Here is a 19,056-nt window from a genome sequence, read left to right as displayed (position 1 = left end):
GCTGAGATCCAGCCACTGCACTCCAGCCTGGGCGGCAGAGCGAGACTCCGTCTCAAAAAAAAAAAAAAAAAAAAAAGAAAATCTGTATTCCAAGGCCTTGTGTCTAAAAGATCAGTTATCTAATCAAGGAGAATCTTCTCCATCAGATATTTTCCTGTAAATATTCCTATGTGGCATCTTTCCAGATACCAAGAGGGGAAAGTTGAGTAGTAGAGAGGGTGTGATACAAATTCCCCTTTATGGTTGATTGCTGGTCAGCTGCGTGCCCGGAAGCACAGCGATGTAATTAGATATTCTCTGCTGTTTTATCTTTTCGGTATAACTCTAGCTTTTATTCTTCCGTCTATAAATGTTTAATCTCCCATTTTCACCTTCCTGAGTTGTTTGCCTTAATATTCTACAGTGATGAATTCCTGGGATGTGACTTTCATAAAAATGATGACTTGTGCTGTGAATACTGAAAGCTTTCATCCAGACAGTTTGAGGCCTCCCCAGTTGCATGACTAGCAGTATATCTTAACTAATATCCAAACTGGTGGTTTTCTTTCTGTTTCAAATTCTCTCTCTTTCTGAGCCTTATGCAATTGGAGTTAATGAAGAGAGAACAAAACTGTTAAGACAATCAGGACTTGTTAATATCAATGTCAAGAGAAAGGGTCGAAAGTGAAAAGTTGGTTTTCCTCTGCTCTTCTTTAATGCAGCTTCCCTCATTTCCCCAACATGTAGCCTTTTCATGAGGCTCTGCTTTGTCATTTTTCTAAGTTATTGCCATTCATGCATTAATATCTATATCCCTTGATTTTAAATATTGGATAGTATTTACTTTTTCCTTTGAAAGTTGAAGAGAAATTGACATTCTTATAGCTTCTCTCATTTCTCCCCCATTTTGATATATGAATACGCATACACACATGAATTGCTTAAGTATGTCACACTGTCTTCTGTAACTATAATTATATAAATGTATATGTATATTGTTATAATTATATAAATACTATTCACTACAGAACTGCTTAGTGTGAGCAGCCATAGATAGAGGGTATGTAATCTTATGTTACTAAATCCCTGTGGCTTAAGGGAGAATGACACAAATGTCAATATCCAAGGGAATCTCTTAATACATTTTAACCTTTTCATTTCTTCCACTTCACATTTGTCTGGCAAACCTATGAGAGAAATAACTTTTCCTTCTTGTATTTTTGTTTTTAATTTGCGTGGACTATGTCCTGAAAATAATTTTGTTAACATAGTGTGCCTACCTAGTAAACCTTCTGAATGCTTTAATTTTTTGTAAGTCTTTCATTCTTAATTGATCATTTTGTTTAATATGAAAGACTAGATTTAAAACCAAGTTCCCCCAGGAAGCATTATTCCATTTTCCATATTCTTTGTATTGATTGGAAGACTTCATGCTTGCTAAATTAGATTCTTAAAGGTAGGTTGTTTTGCTTCTCTTTTAGAGAAGGTTTTAGGGTTTTCTTGGAGCTCTAGAATTTCATCAGTATGTGCCTTTAAAAAAAAATTCTGCTCAGCAATTAATAGGACTGCTCAATCTGAAAACTAATGTCTTTTTTTCACTGGAGAGCAAGTTCTGTTATTTCTTTGCCCCCTTTTTCCCCCCTCACTTCCATTGTCTTTCCTTTTCATCTTCAGGATCTTTTTCCTTTTGGATGAAGTTTTACCCTTATGTTCTGACTTTCAATACTCATGACTTACCTAATAATTTCCATCTCTTGGTCTTGATATTCTACATTCTGAGAGGCATTTGTAACTTTTATCTTCTAGATCTCTAGCCTGGTTTTTAGCTCTATGCTATCCTGCTTTTTATTCTTTTTATCTGCTTTCTAATTTGGCAATCAAACTTAATTTTCAGGAGCTCTTTTGTTTCTTACTCCTTTAAAAATAGTGGCTTGTTCTTGTTTTGTGGATGCAGCATTTTCTTTAATCTCTCCAAGGATATTAGAAAGCATTTTTTTTTTTAAGTTTTGTATATTCTGTAAGTTATCTCTGTGTTCTCCAGCACTAGTTCTAGTTGTTGGTTTTTTGTCTTTCTTAGGAGCCTTTTGTTTTTCTTAGGCTTGGCTTCCGCCAGTAACTCACAGGCCTGCTTTCCTTTGAGTAGGAAGGTTAAATAAGACTGTGAAAGAGAGTGGGGGCAGCACGAAGCAGACTGGAACTCCTCAGGTGCCCATGAAAGAGCCACACCCAGGCAGCAATGGACTTCAGTGCGTGTCCGTCCAGCGTGAACTTCCTTTCCATTTTTCCCTTTTTGTGTCTGATGTGGGGTCCAGGGTAACCACAGACTCTGCTGGCCTCTCTCAGGTCCCTGAAGCCTCACCAGGAGTTTTCAGCATATAGGCAGTGAGTGTTCTTTGGAGAGCACTTCTCTGGAGCTCTGGCCACACTGGGAAAACAAACTGTCTAAGCCGTTACAAATGTACTTCTTTTTACATTGATTGCCCCACCATAGTCTGCTCCAGATTGTTGTGTTCATTGTCTCAGGCTCGTGATTGCTGTGCAGGCTCCTTGGGAAGGACTGTTCTTCTATTGGTTTGGGCTGTGGTTCCCCCTGCTGTGTTTTCTCTGTTTGGTTGCATTTTATATATTCTGGGTATTTATTAAAATTGTATGGCTGGTTCCTGTTCCTAGGTTTTTCCCCCTCCAGTTTAAATTGGCTCTTGGGTAAGAGGGGAAGTAGATGTATTTGCTTGCTTTGTTGTCTTGAACCTGTATGGTCAGAACTATTAAACATGAATTAGGAATTTGAGATTCTCACCTTTGGGTTTGCTCATATTTTGGTATTTGGCAATAAAAATTGCCAAAATGAAGCTGTTTTAGATAACTGCATCTTATCTATCCTGCCAGAATTGGACTTGTCTACTGTTTTTTGATTTCTATAGCAAGATTTCATAAAGTATAGCACTAACAACCTTTATCCACTAAATCAAGAAATTCTGCTTAGAGGCTACCCTCCGGCTTGAAAGAAAATTTGAGAAGCAGCCGCTGTTCATTTTAAGCAGCTGTAGCAACTCCCGTAGTCTTAAAAAATTGCTTTTTAAAAAATATTCTTCTTTTGGGTAAAACAAATTTACTTTGGCTCATTTAGAACTGATTGCTGCTACACCATTTCCTTGTTTTTGTTCCCTCCAGCCTTCTGTTTGGTTATGTCCTTGGCATGAAGAAATAATGTGGGCCAGTCACTTAATTGTGATTGTCTTAGCTGTGGGAAGCAATACAACCTCTCAGAGTGGCTGCTGTGGGCTTTCCTAACTGTTCTCTCCAGAGACACTGAAAGGGCAAAGAACATTAAGGTGTTTGTCTCAGATGCTTGCTTAGTCTATAATGGTCTAATCGGAGTGCACAGATAATGTCCTTAGGTAAGCTTTGTGGAGGAATGAAACTGTTGTTAACTCTACCTCTTGTAGATTTTATCATGAGCTTAGAAATGTCTCTAACAGTGGTTTTCGCTTGAACATAAACAGAAGTATAGGTGATGAGAGATTTCAAAAAAACAAAAACAAAAAACCACAACAGTTTAGGTTGCTATATTCTTAAAATTACAGCATTTAGATAAATGTTCCCTTAGTGAGTTTGAGTAGCTTGGTTATGCTATTATCTATACAGTTCAGAGATTTTTCTTTTTGTCAGCAGTTGGCATTAGAAACAAAGTGAATTTTTTGTCCTTTGTCTTAAGTGGAATGAAAATGCACCAGCTTCTGAAATGGGCAATTTTACCTTGAATATGATTTATGTGGTTATATCTTTCTGCAAAGTAAATATTTACTAATCATCATATTCTGTAATTACAAAAGGTTGATTGTCCTGAAATGTGCAATCTCAAGATGTAGATTTACACAACACTTTAGGGAGAATGCCTTAGACTATAAGGAATTCAGTGAGCCTATTTGGAAACTTTATGTGAGTTTTAAAAATACAATGCTTTCAACCTTTGTAGCAGGAATCCTAATGTATTTTTTAAATATGTATAAGCCTGACAAGTAAAACAAATTTGATAAGACAACAGATTTTTTTCTTTTATTTAGGAATGCTTAAGAATTTGTATCTTAATAGGAAGTAGTTTTAAATGTTTTAATACTGTATTAATCTTAAATTATTTCACATGCAGTTTAACTTATCTCTGTCATATCTACTTTTTGCTTAAACATGACAAAGAAAATATTAATAGTTTCACTTTATATTTACATACTTTAGGATTCATCAGGCCACTCAAAAGCTTCTGAATGTTAGAAAGTAAATTTTTCACACAATTCTTTTTTTTTTTTTTTTTTTTTTTTTTTGAGACGGAGTCTGGCCCTGTCGCCCAGGCTGGAGTGCAGTGGCCCGATCTCAGCTCACTGCAAGCTCCGCCTCCCGGGTTTACGCCATTCTCCTGCCTCAGCCTCCCAAGTAGCTGGGACTACAGGCACCCGCCACCTCGCCTGGCTAGTTTTTTGTATTTTTCAGTAGCGACAGGGTTTCACCGTGTTAGCCAGGATGGTCTCGATCTCCTGACCTCGTGATTCACCAGTCTCGGCCTCCCAAAGTGCTGGGATTACGGGCTTGAGCCACCGCACCCGACCCACACAATTCTTTAAAACCGGTAAATAACAGAATAGAAATAGGATTTACTTAATTGTTACTAACATGATATACCTAAAACATGGCATGTCATTAATTAACAAATGCAATTCATCTATCTACATGACAGAAATTATTGGTAACGTGGTGTCTGTTGGGTACTAGTGTAACACTGACTTTTAAAAATTATTGTCTTTAAATCATTCTCTTTTTTAAGCTAATTACCAAATTTTATATTTGTCATTCGGAAGGAGTTAATTACCTTAAGTAAAAATTTCTGCTCTTTTGGGTGGATCCCATTCAATTTCTAGGTAAGAAGCACCCTGCTGGTACTGATAGGGCACTGAGTTAAAGGTTCATAACATAAAAATAACACTTATAATTATTATGGGAGAAATACAGCTTAAGAGAAATTTTTCTTTTCTAAAAGTAAAAAATGTTGCCATTCTGAGATTTCTAAACATCTGACATTTCTAAATACCTTTCTTGGTGACTGAAACTTCAAGAATGGTTTCAGTTTAATATGGACAAATGGAGTATTGATAATGTTACATATTTTCTCTACATGAGAGAAAATGTTATATATACACTTTTTTTTTTTTTTTTTTAATTGAGACAGGGTCTTGCCCTGTTGCTCAGGCTGGAGTGCAGTGGTGCAATTCTAGCTCACTGCAGCCTCAAAATCTGTCTATTTTATGGGTGTTGTTTTATATATATGAAACTTGCATGTGAGAATTTACCTTATTTCCAATTTTGTGATTTGGGGCATTGGGATCATTTTAAGATTAAGGTTTTTAATTATAAACACTGAAACCTGAAATATAAACGTTAAGTCTCATTGTACCTTGCCTTTTGCTCTTTTACATGCACAATATTTTCGTGTTACCACTTAAATCTTTTGAAAGTAGAATTCATACTACATTTATAGAGATTGAGTGAGGCATTGCTTCTTATATTTTCTTTTTTAAATTTCATTAACTTTTCATTTCTGCATTTCACACTGACATTAGAGTTGTTTGTTTCTGTTTTTGTTTTGACACAGGCCCTCCCTCACTCTGTCACCCATGCAGGCTGGAGTGCACTGGTGTGATCATTGCTCACTGCATGTAGCCTTGAACTCCAGGGCTCAGTTGGTCCTCTCACCTCAGCCTCCCAAGTAGCTGGGGCTGCAGGCACATGCTGCCATCCCTGGCTAATTTTTTAATTTTTTGTAGTGGCGGGGTCTCGCTGTGTTGCCCAGGCTGGTCTCAAACCCCTGGCCTCAAACAATCCTCACACCTCAGCCTCCTAAAGCTCTGGGATTACAGGTGTGAGCCACCCCAAATGACCATGTAAAAGATTTTTAATCACATAGAGACAGATGGTAGCCTTTTAAAACAAGAACAGGGACAGCATTTTGATGACCAAGTTACTAGCCCTCAATTTTTTCTTCTCATTAATATCTCTTCCCTTACCTATTCAGTTAAACAAGATGGGGCAATTTCCAAATAAATATCTCTAGGAACAGGAATACCTAGGCTGGGCTTTACACCTGGACACAGCTAACAGTCCATTTAGGAGCAACTCTACTGGATTCTCCTTTGTTTTGTAGAATTCTGGAGTACCAAGGGATTTCACTAGTATTCTGATACAGAAAGAAAGAAAGTCTGAGAAGGTTAAAGGAGTTGATCAAGGTCATAGATAATTCATAGTGGTTTGCTGGACATCACATCCACGGTTGACTAAACATATACACCACTCAGTTTTCCAGAAATGAATCTGTGGTTGCATAGACAGTGGTTGGTGCAAGTAGAAGTATAAGACCCCTCTTGACTGGGTGTGGTGGCTCATGCCCGTCATCTGAGCACTTTGGGAGGCCGAGGCAGGAAGATTGCTTGAGCCCTGGAGTTCAAGATCAGCCTGGGCAACATAATGATACCTCATCTCTACAGAGAGGTGGTCTTTTTGTAGAGGGGGTTTTCTCTAAAAAGAGGGATTATCTTTACAATAATTTTTCTCATGTACATAGATGAATTTTTTGATTTTTTTCTACAGAAAATGAAAAAATAGCTGGGTATGGTGGTGCACACCTGTGGTCCCAACTACTTGGCTGAGATGGCAAGATTACCTGAGCCCAGGAGGTGGAGGCTGTGGTGAGCTGTGAACACACCATTGCACTCCAGTCTGGGTGACAGACTGAGACCTTATCTCAACAACAACAAAAAAGATCCTTCTACTCCCCAAACCTGATGAATTAGAGCCAGGCCATATAGGGCCTTTCACATTATATTAAGGATTTTAGTCTGTATCTTACAAGGAGTGAGAAGTCTCAAAGGAAAGGATTTAAGCAGAGGGTGAGATCAAATCTGTTTTTATAAAAATCGGTCAGTCCTCACTTTCAGAGAATGATGGGGTGGAAATAGTGAGATTAGACAAAGGTCGATAAGTTGGGGTGCTGTTGCAGAAGTCTAGCTTAGATCAGGTTGGTGGAGACCAATGTGGAAAAATTGAGAGGCTTAAGGGACATATAAACTAGTGGTTGAGGGAAGAAAGGAGTCCTGTGATGTGTTGATATCTAAGTTACAGGGCCCTGTAAATAGTGGTGCCATTTTCTGAGACGTCCAGTTTGTGGAGTGGAAGATCATGAATTGTGGTTTAGCCTGTTGTGTTTAAGAGTCTGTGAACAGTTAGTGGCTTTTATGGAACCAGAGCTCAGAAGAGAGGTCAGGGCAAGAGATGTTAATTTAATCAGGGCTATGGCTATGAATGAGCTTCCCCAGGGAAAGACTTTCAGCTGAATAGAGGCTGAATATGGTTTAGAGAGAACAGGTATACTAAGTTACATACAGTGGATATCTTAAAGGATGGAACAAATCTAGCTGTAATTTAGCCCTCTTCCTCATCTTACCACATTCAGTATAGTCAACAAATTGTCAGGTAGAGAAAGTATGTTTTGAACAGAATTATTTCTTGAACTCCCATGAGGGAATTATTACTTAACTCTTTGGAAATAGCTTCATTACAAAGAATGTAAAATTTTCAGTCCATGAGATTTTGCCTGTATTTTATGTCAAACTTTGACCTGTTTTTGTGGCATAGTTAGGATCATATTTTGTCTTATAAGAAATTACAAATTTTCTTACAAATTCCATGAAATCTCTACATCCTAGAGCCGTTAGGAATCTCCAATTGCTCAGTGTCTCATGTAGTTTCTCAAATATTACATGTTGAAATTGAACTCCAGCCTTCCCTTCAGATTTTTTTTTCTCGTCTTTTTCATCAAGCCAGAAAGTTCAGAGCCATTTTAATTCTTATTTCTCCCTAATCATCCCCATCAAATCCACAACCAAGGATGATCATTTCTACCCCCAAAACGTATCTGCAGCCCATCTGCTGCCCTCTGCCATCACCCCGGCTGCCACCATTGCTTACTGCGATTGCCAAAGTATTCCCTTTTTTCCCCTGCTTTCCTTTTTGCTGCCCTTTTTCTGAGCCATTCTCCACACAGTTATTTAGGTATTTTCTTAAGAGAAACTAGATCATTTGCTCCCTTGCTCAGCACCCTTATATGATTTCTTTTGGTACTTAAGATAAAATTCAAGATCATTTTCTTGGTTTACAAAGCCCAGCGTATGTTGATCCCTGTCCACCCTGCCAGCTTTGTGCTTCACTAGTGCTGTTCCCTGCCTAAGAATGCCCCCGTCCCCGTCCTTCACTTGGCTAACTCTATTCATCCTTCAGATGTAAACTTAAATGCCAGTTTTCAAAGAAGACTGGGCCAAATCTCTCTTTTCAGACATGTTGCTCCTTCTTGGCTTGGTCAAGGAAGGCCTTTCTTTAGAGCTGATCCTAAATGACAGAAGGAGCAGCCCGTGAAAAGCCTGAGGCTCCTGCCTTCCAAACCAGGAGACTCAATTACTAAGGCTTTTGGAGAAGAGGATGTGTACACACAACCAAATAATTCAAAGATTTTTTAATCAGACAAGGCGTGCATTGCAGGAAGTGAATCTCTACAAGTTTAGATGCCGTTGGCTTGGCTTAACAATGGATTCATTAGCGCTCAGTGACTCCAGCACACGTGGTGCCCCATACTTGGTTTCCTTTTGGGCAGGATGCATCCTAGAGTACAAAAAGTATGAATTTCAAGGTCAGTGAAACATGAACCCAAATATCAGTTCTCTCACTTATTAGCTGTCAAACTTGGACAACATATTTCTTTGCCTTGAGCCAGTCTCTAACTTGGCAGGCTGTGGTGAAGATTAAATAACATAACATTTATAAGGCACTTAGCACAAAGCAAATGCCTAAATGGCTGTGCTCATCATTTGCTTACATTATTTATCCTTAGGATAAAGTTACCAAATTACCAAATTTTAAGACTGCTTTACATATGATAAATGCAAACTTTTGAAAAGAAACAGTTGAACACATTGACCAGAATTCCTTGATGCCTTCTTGTGAAGGTAGGAAGAGAAAGATGATTCTATGTTTGAGGCAAAGGTAAATATTATAGAGAATATGGTTTCCTTTAGTTTTTATTTGATCTTTTTATTCCCTCTAAGGAGATGGTCTCAAAGAATGTGGAAAACTTCAGAAGCAGAATAAGACACACTTTCATTGACACATGGAGACCTTTACAGCTTTGTTTACCCAGTGATTTTTTTCAAAGCCCTAGATAACAAAATATCAAGAGTGGAATTGGGAGGCAGTCTTCCATACTGAAGACCTAGAGTAAAATCTTAGGTCAGAGTGATTCCACACAGACAAATGTTAGTTTGGCCCACAAAGGAAAAGGAGTGTGTTCCTATTTCATTTCTGTCATCAAATGTTTTACATTTTAATCTGTCATAGGTTTTGGATTAAAAACTTGTTACATTCTTCATCATACTAAAATAAATTTTTATGCGCAAGCAGACTAATTCAGCAGATTTATTTAGCTTTTCCCTGATCTGGACGGAACAATGGTACGTTTTTTACTTCCATAAAGAATTTGTCCAAAGCACCAAATAGAAAGATAATTGTTTGCTTTCGTTGGTTTATTTTCTCCTTCCCTTTTTTTTCTAGGATTATGACAGTTTTTTTGAATCCAAGGAAAGCAACACAGTCTTTTCATTTTTAGGCCTGAAACCACGGTTGGCATCAAAGGTAGGTAAATCTTTTCTTATTCTTGTTTTAGAATTAATCTCTTTTGAGTTGTTCTTAGAGATGTGGAGTGACAGTGTTAGAGGAATGCATATTTAGTTTCTTAGTTTTGGGGGTTTTGCTTCCTCTCATGTGTAATTCGAGACTACCCAGTGTTAAAACATACAACAGAGGCTAGTTTTGGGTTTTTTTCCCCCCAATTTTTCAGTCGTTGCTATAAATAAGAATATTACCTATTTCTAATTTATACCCCATTACTCCAAGAATTTAAGGTAGCAAAAACTAGTAGGTGCTTTCTGTTTAAAATTGCAATTTTTTTACTGTACATTTTTTGGAATAGCAGACTCAGAGTCTATTTAAAGGTGTTCTAAATTTACTCTCATTAGAGAAGAGATGGTCTATAATAATAAATGGTCAACCTTGAAAAAATCTTCAATTCCTTAATCAAAATATTTTGAAGCCACTTTATTAAGTCATATGTCTTAGAAAACATAAAGGAGCCGGGCGCAGTGGCTCAAGCCTGTAATCCCAGCACTTTGGGAGGCCGAGACGGGCGGATCACGAGGCCAGGAGATCGAGACCATCCTGGCTAACACGGTGAAACCCCGTCTCTACTAAACAATATAAAAAATTAGCCGGGCGAGGTGGCGGGCGACTGTAGTCCCAGCTACTCGGGAGGCTGAGGCAGGAGAATGGCATAAACCCGGGAGGCGGAGCTTGCAGTGAGCTGAGATCAGGCCACAGCACTCCAGCCTGGGTAACAGAGCGAGACTCCGTCTCAAAAAAAAAAAAAAAAAAGAAAACATAAAGGAGCCAGTATTTTCTCATGTTTAGAACCAGAAATAATGTGTGTTATCACAACTTTATTAAGCTTGTAGATTCACTTTCAAAATAAGAAAAAACATTTCTTTATTAAGTAAGGTACTATTTTGATATTATTTCTTCTTTTAAAACACACATTTTAAAATTCTTTCTGATTATGAAAGTAGCCTAGACTCATTTTTTTAAATTGGGAAAATATTAAAAAAGGGTAAAATAAAGAATTAAAATCATCTCCCAGAGCTAACCACATTGACATTTTTGTGTATTTCCTTGCAGTCTTTATATACATAGTAATTGAGGTTTTGAGTGTTTCAAATTGAGACTGACTTCTAATATGTCTATTTTTAACACAACTGAAATAAAAGTACCTTCCCTAGAACTTCCATGTCTGAAAGTAGTAGGTCTTTTGAGGCTACCCAGGATTTGTACCATCTCTGGCATACCTGTAGGAGGAAGGCAGGGACCCTCAATAACATAAATTATACACCAGCATCTGCAGTGCATAGCCAATGTGAAATCTTGCTTTGTTTTTATACCAGTAAGTCCACAGATGGTTGTGGGTGGTTTCCATGCACATGTTTTAAGCAGAGGCAAAACCCACACATACCATATTTAAAGGTTCTTAAAACTATTTTTATAAAGATGAAACATTTGAATACTTGTTAGGAAAATTAGAGTATTTTTATAACATATTTCATCCAAAGATATTAAAAGTCCAGATTTATCTTCAAAGAACTGTAAAAAACTAGGATGGGGTAGTCTAATGGATACATAAATCCAGTGGGCATCATTGTCTATGCAAAACCTTTTAAAAAATATTGTTTGTTCCCATTTTCCCCAAATATGGAAATTCTTTAGAGACTGTGGGCTGACTTTTTTATTTTTCAAAGAAATGTATTTTCTCACTAGTTTCTCAGGAAACCTATGGTCTATGAAATATACATTCTCACATGGTTTGTGGCCATAGTATTAAAGTTGATCTTGGTGTCACTGAAGTTAACTTGATTTCAGGGGACCATCCCAAAGGTAGTGAGGACCCTGGACACCACCCCCATTCAGCCCACCGTTTTCAGGGACCTAAATCAGTTGTACCTGGGCAGGAGTATCTGGGACCAGAGTAGATGTTCATAGCACAACGTCTGTGCCACTCTCCATGAACCATTTAGGGCTTTAAAGGCTAATAGCAATTCATACTTCATCGTTGTATGAGAGAAGTGAAAATATCTTCAAGAACAATTTAGCATTTTCTCTCTTCTGATCTTTTATTTTTCACCTTGGTAGTGATTCATCATATAGTCTACAGTCTAAACCTTTGAAAGAGTGTTCACAGGTTTAATGTACTAAAAGATGAAAGCCCTCTTTTCTCTTTTCCTTTCCTACTCCCTGTGTAGTATACACACATAAAAAACACGGCAAGAAAGCCTATCAGGAAACATAAAGACATCATTGGCACCTATAATTGCTCTTACATGATAGGAGAGGACATTCACGGGCCCAACAGGCACAGGTGCAGTGTAGGCTCTGACTGGGCTGCCCTCCATAGTGGGAGGGGCAAAGGCAGGCTGGAGGTCTCTAGATGGTGGCCTACAGGCCACATTTGTGCTGGATATGTTATTTGTCCTGTGAAGAGTTTTTAAAAGTATGTAAATGTTAGATGGTATGGAATCCCTGGTGGGGGTGGTGCAGTGATCTCAGTTTCCCTTGTGGTTAGCTGGAGCCCACAGTGGCTGGCCCATCATGATATCCAACTAATTCTGAGAAGGGGAGGCTGTTTCACCAATAATTTTTAGGTAGAAAACCGTCAAAGTTAAAATTTAGTAGACCCCAAGAAGGGCCTGTCGTAGAAGATTGTATTTTCAGATCCCTAGCTTTCAGGGGTGATATCCAAAGTAGGTAACAACTGGTCCACATTGGATGCTGACCAGCCAGAGCTTGAACAGCCACAGAGGCCCCCTGTGCCAGGTGTCAGCTCTTTATCCATTGGCTCGAGGGGGAGGGTGTGCAGGGGCGGCAGCTGGGAGATTGGGCAGCGACTCTTGACTAACAGGTATGGTCATACTAGAGTGGTTCTTCATCTTGGGTTGCTATTAACGAGCATCTCTGCAGGCCCTCTGAGCAAGGTAGCCCCCACCCAGCCATCCACAGGTGGAACAGTACCTCTGAGAGGAATCTCAGTAGGTCATTGAAAACATGCAGTTTTCTTTCCACTTCTATATTTGGCAGGTCAGGTGGTGTGATTTAAATCTGGGCTCTGATGCTGAAACCCAGGATTAGCTCTTATCAGTCACATGGAGGTGATTTGTTATGATTTCCAGCATCTCTCTTCCTGACATTTAAAAAACCCCTGCCAAGGGTGAATTTTCTTGTCGATGTAATGCAATAACTGACCTTTTTTTTTTTTTTTTTTTTTTAAAAATAGGCAGAACCTTAGAGAAGAGTGGAAGATGACGGAGATGCATTTTGAAGCACCCCCTGGTACTCAGCGCACACATGCTTACCTAATGCATCACTGTGACAAAAGCCACACACATTATCAGTAACTTTGCTTGCCACGGAAAAGGTGTTTTTGAAAGATGTGGATATAATGAGAATTGCATGATTGCTTTAAGCCAAATCAGGTGGTGGATTTTTTTTTCTTATTTTATTTGCCTGCAGTTGCCTCACTCACTGGAAATACTGTCACCTGTTACAGGTGTACTTTCTTAATGACTGAAAGATAAGTGGGTGGCACCATCAGAGAGAAAATGTTGGATCTGCCCTAGGTTATAGTAGATGCCGGAATTGCGTAAACCCACTTATCTTTAAGCTGCCTGGATTGCATCTTTGAAATTTGTCTGCCAAGTTGTTAGAATCTTTGAATCAGAAGGAAAAAAAGCAGCGCTGTTTGACAAAGGGTGTTGAAGATTTTTGCTGCAGAATCACTTACAAACATCACAGTTCCTGTGCTTTGTAATAACACCTGGTGAAAAAGTTAGCTATACTAGATTTGTTTTAGTAATGGAAACTCTTACCCCTGTATATTATCCAAGCTCCTACAGATGTTTCCAGAAATCACTGTTGTAACATCAAGTGATCAGAACCAAGTTACTGGGATGACAATAATTGCTATTTGAAATACATGCTTCTTTATTTCTTGCAAGGGGCAAGTTTCATCCAAATGCCTAAGACTGCTTGAAAGATATATTTTAAGTGGTGCACTAATTAGATAGTAAATTTATAGGAAAATTTGACAAGTATCTGAAGGCATTTTCAGCTCTAGCAATTTATTTATAATACATAAGTATTCATATATTTTTTAATGCAGCTCCCCTAACAGGCAGCTGCTGCTTCTATTTTGTGAAGGGACTATATTTTTTGAGAAAGGAAAATCTCAGTTAGATATATTTTGTGAACCCTTGATTAGACATATTAAAATATACCAATATTGTAGTAAAATTTAATTTTTCCTTATGTTACTTTTCATTTGCCTCTAACTTTGCTTGCTCATATTTCTGGCCAATGTACAGCCTCATATTTTTCAGAGTAATGCAGATACTTGTTCTCATTCCGTATGTGAGCACAAGTAAGTTTTCAGAGCAACACATATGAGAAAGAGAGTAACCCGGAATTGTACTTGTCAAGAAAAATCTATACTCCTGTTGGAGTGGATGCTGATAAACATCGAACATATCTACTTCATTAGAGCAGAGGCTATTTTTCTGCATTATTGTCCTTATAACAGGGATGCTTAATTTTTTTTTAAACTAAAAGAGTTTTAAATTGCCAAACATGGGAACAGCCTTGAATAGGATAAATTTTCAGAGGACTGCCTAAAATATTTTATTCCTAGCATCCTGATTCTGGACTTTTCATTATAATCTGAGCAGGAAATTTATAAGAAATTGAAAGAGCAGAAGAATTACAGTCCTGTCACATGTGCCCAGCACTCCGCCTCATGCCTTGCTACATGTAGACTAGTCTAAAGAACTTGTTGAATGCTAAGGCTGAAATCCCAACCTGAGATTTGTAGTCCAGGATTACAACCAGAAGGAAAGTATGACAAATTTTTACTTAACTGGAGCGGACACGTGATCCACAATTTTCTCTTCAAGGGAAGCTGTTGTCAAATTATGGATATTACTTGTTAGTTGTCATTAAGATCCAGGTCAGATTCCATTTGGCAAATCCCAGGGACTATCCAGGAATTTTTTTTTTAACTGGATATTGTGTCTGAGTATGTGAGTCTTCTGATAAAACTTAGAATTTCTTTTTAAGCAGTTGTAAAAATTGTCATGTTGTAATTCATTACTCAGCTAACATTTAGTCTACTCTTGCTAGTGCATGCCAAGAACCAACTTGGGAAGGTTGAGGCTTTGCAAGTTAACTGTTGGGGTTATAGGATCAATACCATACTTGCTAGACAAAGCTACCCAGATTTGTCTTATATTATAATTTTTGAGTTAACCACAGTATACCTATTGTGATTATAGTAAACAGACTAGTGGGTAGTAATGCTAAATTACCATCACAGTTATGTACCATCTCCCCATCCCATTTTTTTTTTTTTTTTTGATCAGCAAAGAAATACAGGAGACCAGCCTTGAGTGGTGCTGTACTTGTTATGAGAGAGGCAGCAGCCCAGTGTGTGGCATTTACATGGTACCCGGGCTCCACAGAGTACCGAGATGTTGCTCTCTGGGACCACATTTAGTTCAGAGAATATGGGGTCCTTACTTGTATTCTTTTATCAGCTGATTTCAAAACATATAATAATAATTTTCTTGTTCCCTTCTTTAACTAGCTGCCTTTAGATTTTGATAATCACAGTCTTAAAATACTAGGAACAAGTGGATGGGAATTGTAGGCATAGATTTCGTATCAAGGGCATTTCAAGACAGAATTTTTATTTCCTGTAGTAGGCTTGTTGGAGCAAAGGAAATGTGCTGCTAAAAATCAACTTATGCCATTTTGAAATTAGATAAAATACGGAGTGCCATCCTGCTAGGTGTGTACAGACCAGAAGAAAATTTAGTTGGGAAAATACTTGTTTTTCCAAATTCTGGCGTTTTATTACAATCAAAGAAGAGAAAAAAGCAAGGTATTTTTTCCCCTCAGACTCTAATATATTTTAGATTTGTTTCTGTTTTATAGATTTAATTCAACACTTCCACATAGATGTTTTTATATTACATGAATTTAATAATAAACTAAACTTATTTTTTGTCTCCTGTTATTGAAAAGTACCAAAGCTTCCTTCTGTTTTGTTTGTTTGATTTTACTATAGGGTTTTGCCTTTTCTAGAGATACTTTTCATTTAACAGCTCTTGTTAAGTGTCAGGCTACACTTTGCTCTGTATAATTATTGTTTTCAGATTTCAGTTTTTATGTGTTTGTCTCTTAAGGCATTGGTGAAATCTCAGATTTTATATTCAGCATAAAGGAGAATAAATTCCAGAAAGCACATATTCTGAAAATGGAGTGTTTGTTCCCTACCATTTTTCACACTTCTCTTAATTTTAGTTCTGTTTAGTTGAGAGGCTGTGATTTTACTCTTGCCTGTGAACCTCATGCATGAAAGTGGCATATTAAATTGTAAAAATACAAACAGATCGTTTGATCATTCAAGGAGCCAGGCATGAGGTCCTGCACGAGAGTATTGGGAGGACACCATAGATTCATCTCAGACAGTAATCAGGACCGAGGATGGAATTAAATCACTCAGCCCCTGGGTTGGGTGGGGTGGTTCAAATGGATGACTGTGTGATCTCCTGAGTACACTGAAGCCACAGGCTGGTGGCTGTGTTCCCCGAATTGGGTACAGAGGACAAGGGCAGAGTGGCCGTGGCCCCTATTACCTTTGTAGCAGCCACATCAGAAAGCAGAAGAACACAGTATTTCTGAAGGCATTGTCTGAGGTTGATCTCATCACTGAACAATTTCAAGCCCTAAGCACCAGAACAGAAGGAGGGCAGAAGAAGGGATCAGAGGGAACAAGCTGTAGGTTTGCAGAAATGTGTGAAACCAAAATGATCACTGCCTACTTGTGACTCAAATCTTCAGAGTTTTCTTAGTTCTTCTAGAAATACAAGTCAGGTTTGTTTTCATCCTTTCTGTCAGCATGGATCAAGCACCTAAAATGTGGTAAGTATTGTCAGAGCAGGACAATATCTCTACTCTCAAGTATGAGGGGAACAGAAACAAAGCAGCAGTTTTAGCCGGGTTTCAATGATAGAGTGGAGGTAAATTAAGAGCCTACAGGCTGTGATTCACCATTTGAAACATTATACGTATTTTTTTTGTTATAAGCCATTTGAATTTTTAAAAAATTTCATACATGCAATGGAATATAGATATGTATATACACATATTATATATGCTAAAGTATAAAGAGTAATAATAATGATAATCAGCAAACCCCTGTGTGCCTACCACCCACCTTATTGCCTTTCCTTTGAGGTACCGTGTGCTCTTTCCTGAACCTCTCTCTATCCCTGTCTGATAGAGGGAGCCCTATACTGAACTTTGTGTTGACCATAGCCTTCTTGTCCTTCATCGCCTTATCTCCATGTGTGTATCCTTAAAGAATAATAAATGGAATTAAACTGAATGTATTCTTCTGTCACCTCCTTTTTATGTTCATTGCCATCGGAGTTTTTTCACTGCTAAATATTATTCCATTATGAATATATTACACGTGTTCTCTTCTCCAGCTGGTGCTTATTGAACTGCATCTTTGTTTGAAATAGAAAAAGGTAATGTTGCTGTGAACATTCTTTTATGTGACTTCTGGTGTACATACTCAAGAATGGATGTATACTTGAATAGAATCGCTGGTTTGTACAATAAAAGCACATCATCAGTTTTAATAGATAAGGCCAAATTGCTTTCCAAAGTGCTAATTTATGCTCCCCACCAGTATACTAGAATTTGCAGCACTCTAGATCTTTTCCAATGTTTAAGATAATCAGAGTTGCATTTTTGCCAAGCTGGGGAGTATAAAATGTTACCTCATTGTGGTTTTATTTTGTAAATTTTTGATTATTAGTAAGTTGAACATGTTTTATTATGGGAATTCTTATTTCTTTTTCTTGGCAATCACTCTTCATGTCTTTTGCCTCCCTTCCTATTGAGTTTTGTTTTAATGATTAATTTTTAAAGTTTCTTTATATTTAATCTTTGATTGGTCAACATTTATTTAATCATTAAAGTGAAGAGAAACCAGAGTTAAAAGAAAACTTTTCTGAGGCCATTTCCAGAAATATGCTAAGCATGTGAATCTTTATTCTATTTAAGGAAAATAAAGTTAAATACATACATTTTTTCTTGTGTGCTGTTTTTTACCTTGTCAGCATCAGTCAAGAGTTGACTTCGGGAACTCCTCTGTGCTCTGGAAGGGCTTGTTCTTTGAAGCCATTTTAAAGCTCATCAGTTCCAGTTATTTCATAATAAATTAATGCTATTAATGTTATAATTTAGTTTTCTGCTACAGAATTTTACCAACAAGAAACCTTTATATAGACTGTTTAAATATGCACATCTCCTTAGTATGTCACCATATAATGGGCCTATGGCAATAGGCCAAAATGATGTTACACTTAAATGAACATTAAAAATGACTTATTTAAGTAATAGGAGATTGTATTGAACCCATACCCAGTTAAATAATCCTTAAGCTGAGTGAGGTAGATCGGCAACATGCTGAATATGACCCAGTATATTGTGGTGGCGGCATGTTCCCATGGGTAAGCCAACTGGCAGGTAGAAGAACAAGAAACTTGAATGCAGTCTTACTTGCTGGGCCCCTGCTAATTGAAAGCATGACATTTTTGATAGACTGAGGACCCTGGCTGGCATTTGAAAGCATATTAACTGAAAAGTTGGTGTTGCTTATAATGAATAGGACAAAGATTTAGACCTTTTTGTAAAATAGCACTCCACACTGTTGTAATATACATCATTTGTGGCCCTATAATAAAATCCATTATAATGAAACTTTCCACTAAAAAAGCTCTAGCACAAGAATCTACCATACTAATGTTATAGAAACGACAGCTCTATAGTTTAGAACAGTGCTATCCAGTGTGGTACCAACAAACCATATATAGCTATTGAGCACTTGAATTGTGCCTAGTTGACTCTGTGATATGAATGAAAATATATTCCAGATTTTGAAGACTTAGTGTGAAGAATGTAAAAAACGCATTAATAATTATTATATTGGTTATGTATTGAAATAATATTTTAGATATATTGGGTTAAATTAAATATTAAAATTTCTCTTTCCTTTTTGTTAAGGTGGACACTAGAAAATTTAAAATTACATATATGGCTCATATTTTTACTGGACAATAGTGTTCTGTACAAACCTCTTTACCTGAATTTACAATAGAGAAATTAATACCTTTAAGAGGCTTTTTGGGTTTTGGCAAAATGTTACCTTCTTTCCTTTGTGATACTGAAAGGAAATGTGAACATCTTCAGGAACATAATTTTCTAATACTGCTGCCAAGATAAATATTTTTCTCATTTTGCTTTTTTGTCCCTCTAGGTTGAAGC

The 19,056-nt window shown here is 37.5% G+C and overlaps 1 protein-coding gene across 1 annotated transcript in view; it reads left to right on the top strand.

Moving 5' to 3' along the window:
- SH3BGRL2 (SH3 domain binding glutamate rich protein like 2) overlaps positions 1-17,107 on the top strand; it is a 71,763-nt gene extending 54,656 nt beyond the window's left edge. The window contains exons 3-4 of the mRNA XM_005552498.5: positions 9,622-9,702; positions 12,941-17,107. Of these exons, the coding sequence (XP_005552555.1) occupies positions 9,622-9,702; positions 12,941-12,952 (93 nt within the window). The 3' untranslated portion in view covers positions 12,953-17,107. The remainder of the gene's footprint in view (positions 1-9,621; positions 9,703-12,940) is intronic.
- Positions 17,108-19,056: the final 1,949 nt, after the last annotated feature.

This window comes from Macaca fascicularis, chromosome 4, assembly GCF_037993035.2.
Source record: "Macaca fascicularis isolate 582-1 chromosome 4, T2T-MFA8v1.1".
NCBI classification, from domain to species: domain Eukaryota; kingdom Metazoa; phylum Chordata; class Mammalia; order Primates; family Cercopithecidae; genus Macaca; species Macaca fascicularis.
This window is presented reverse-complemented; position numbering and strand designations above follow the sequence as displayed.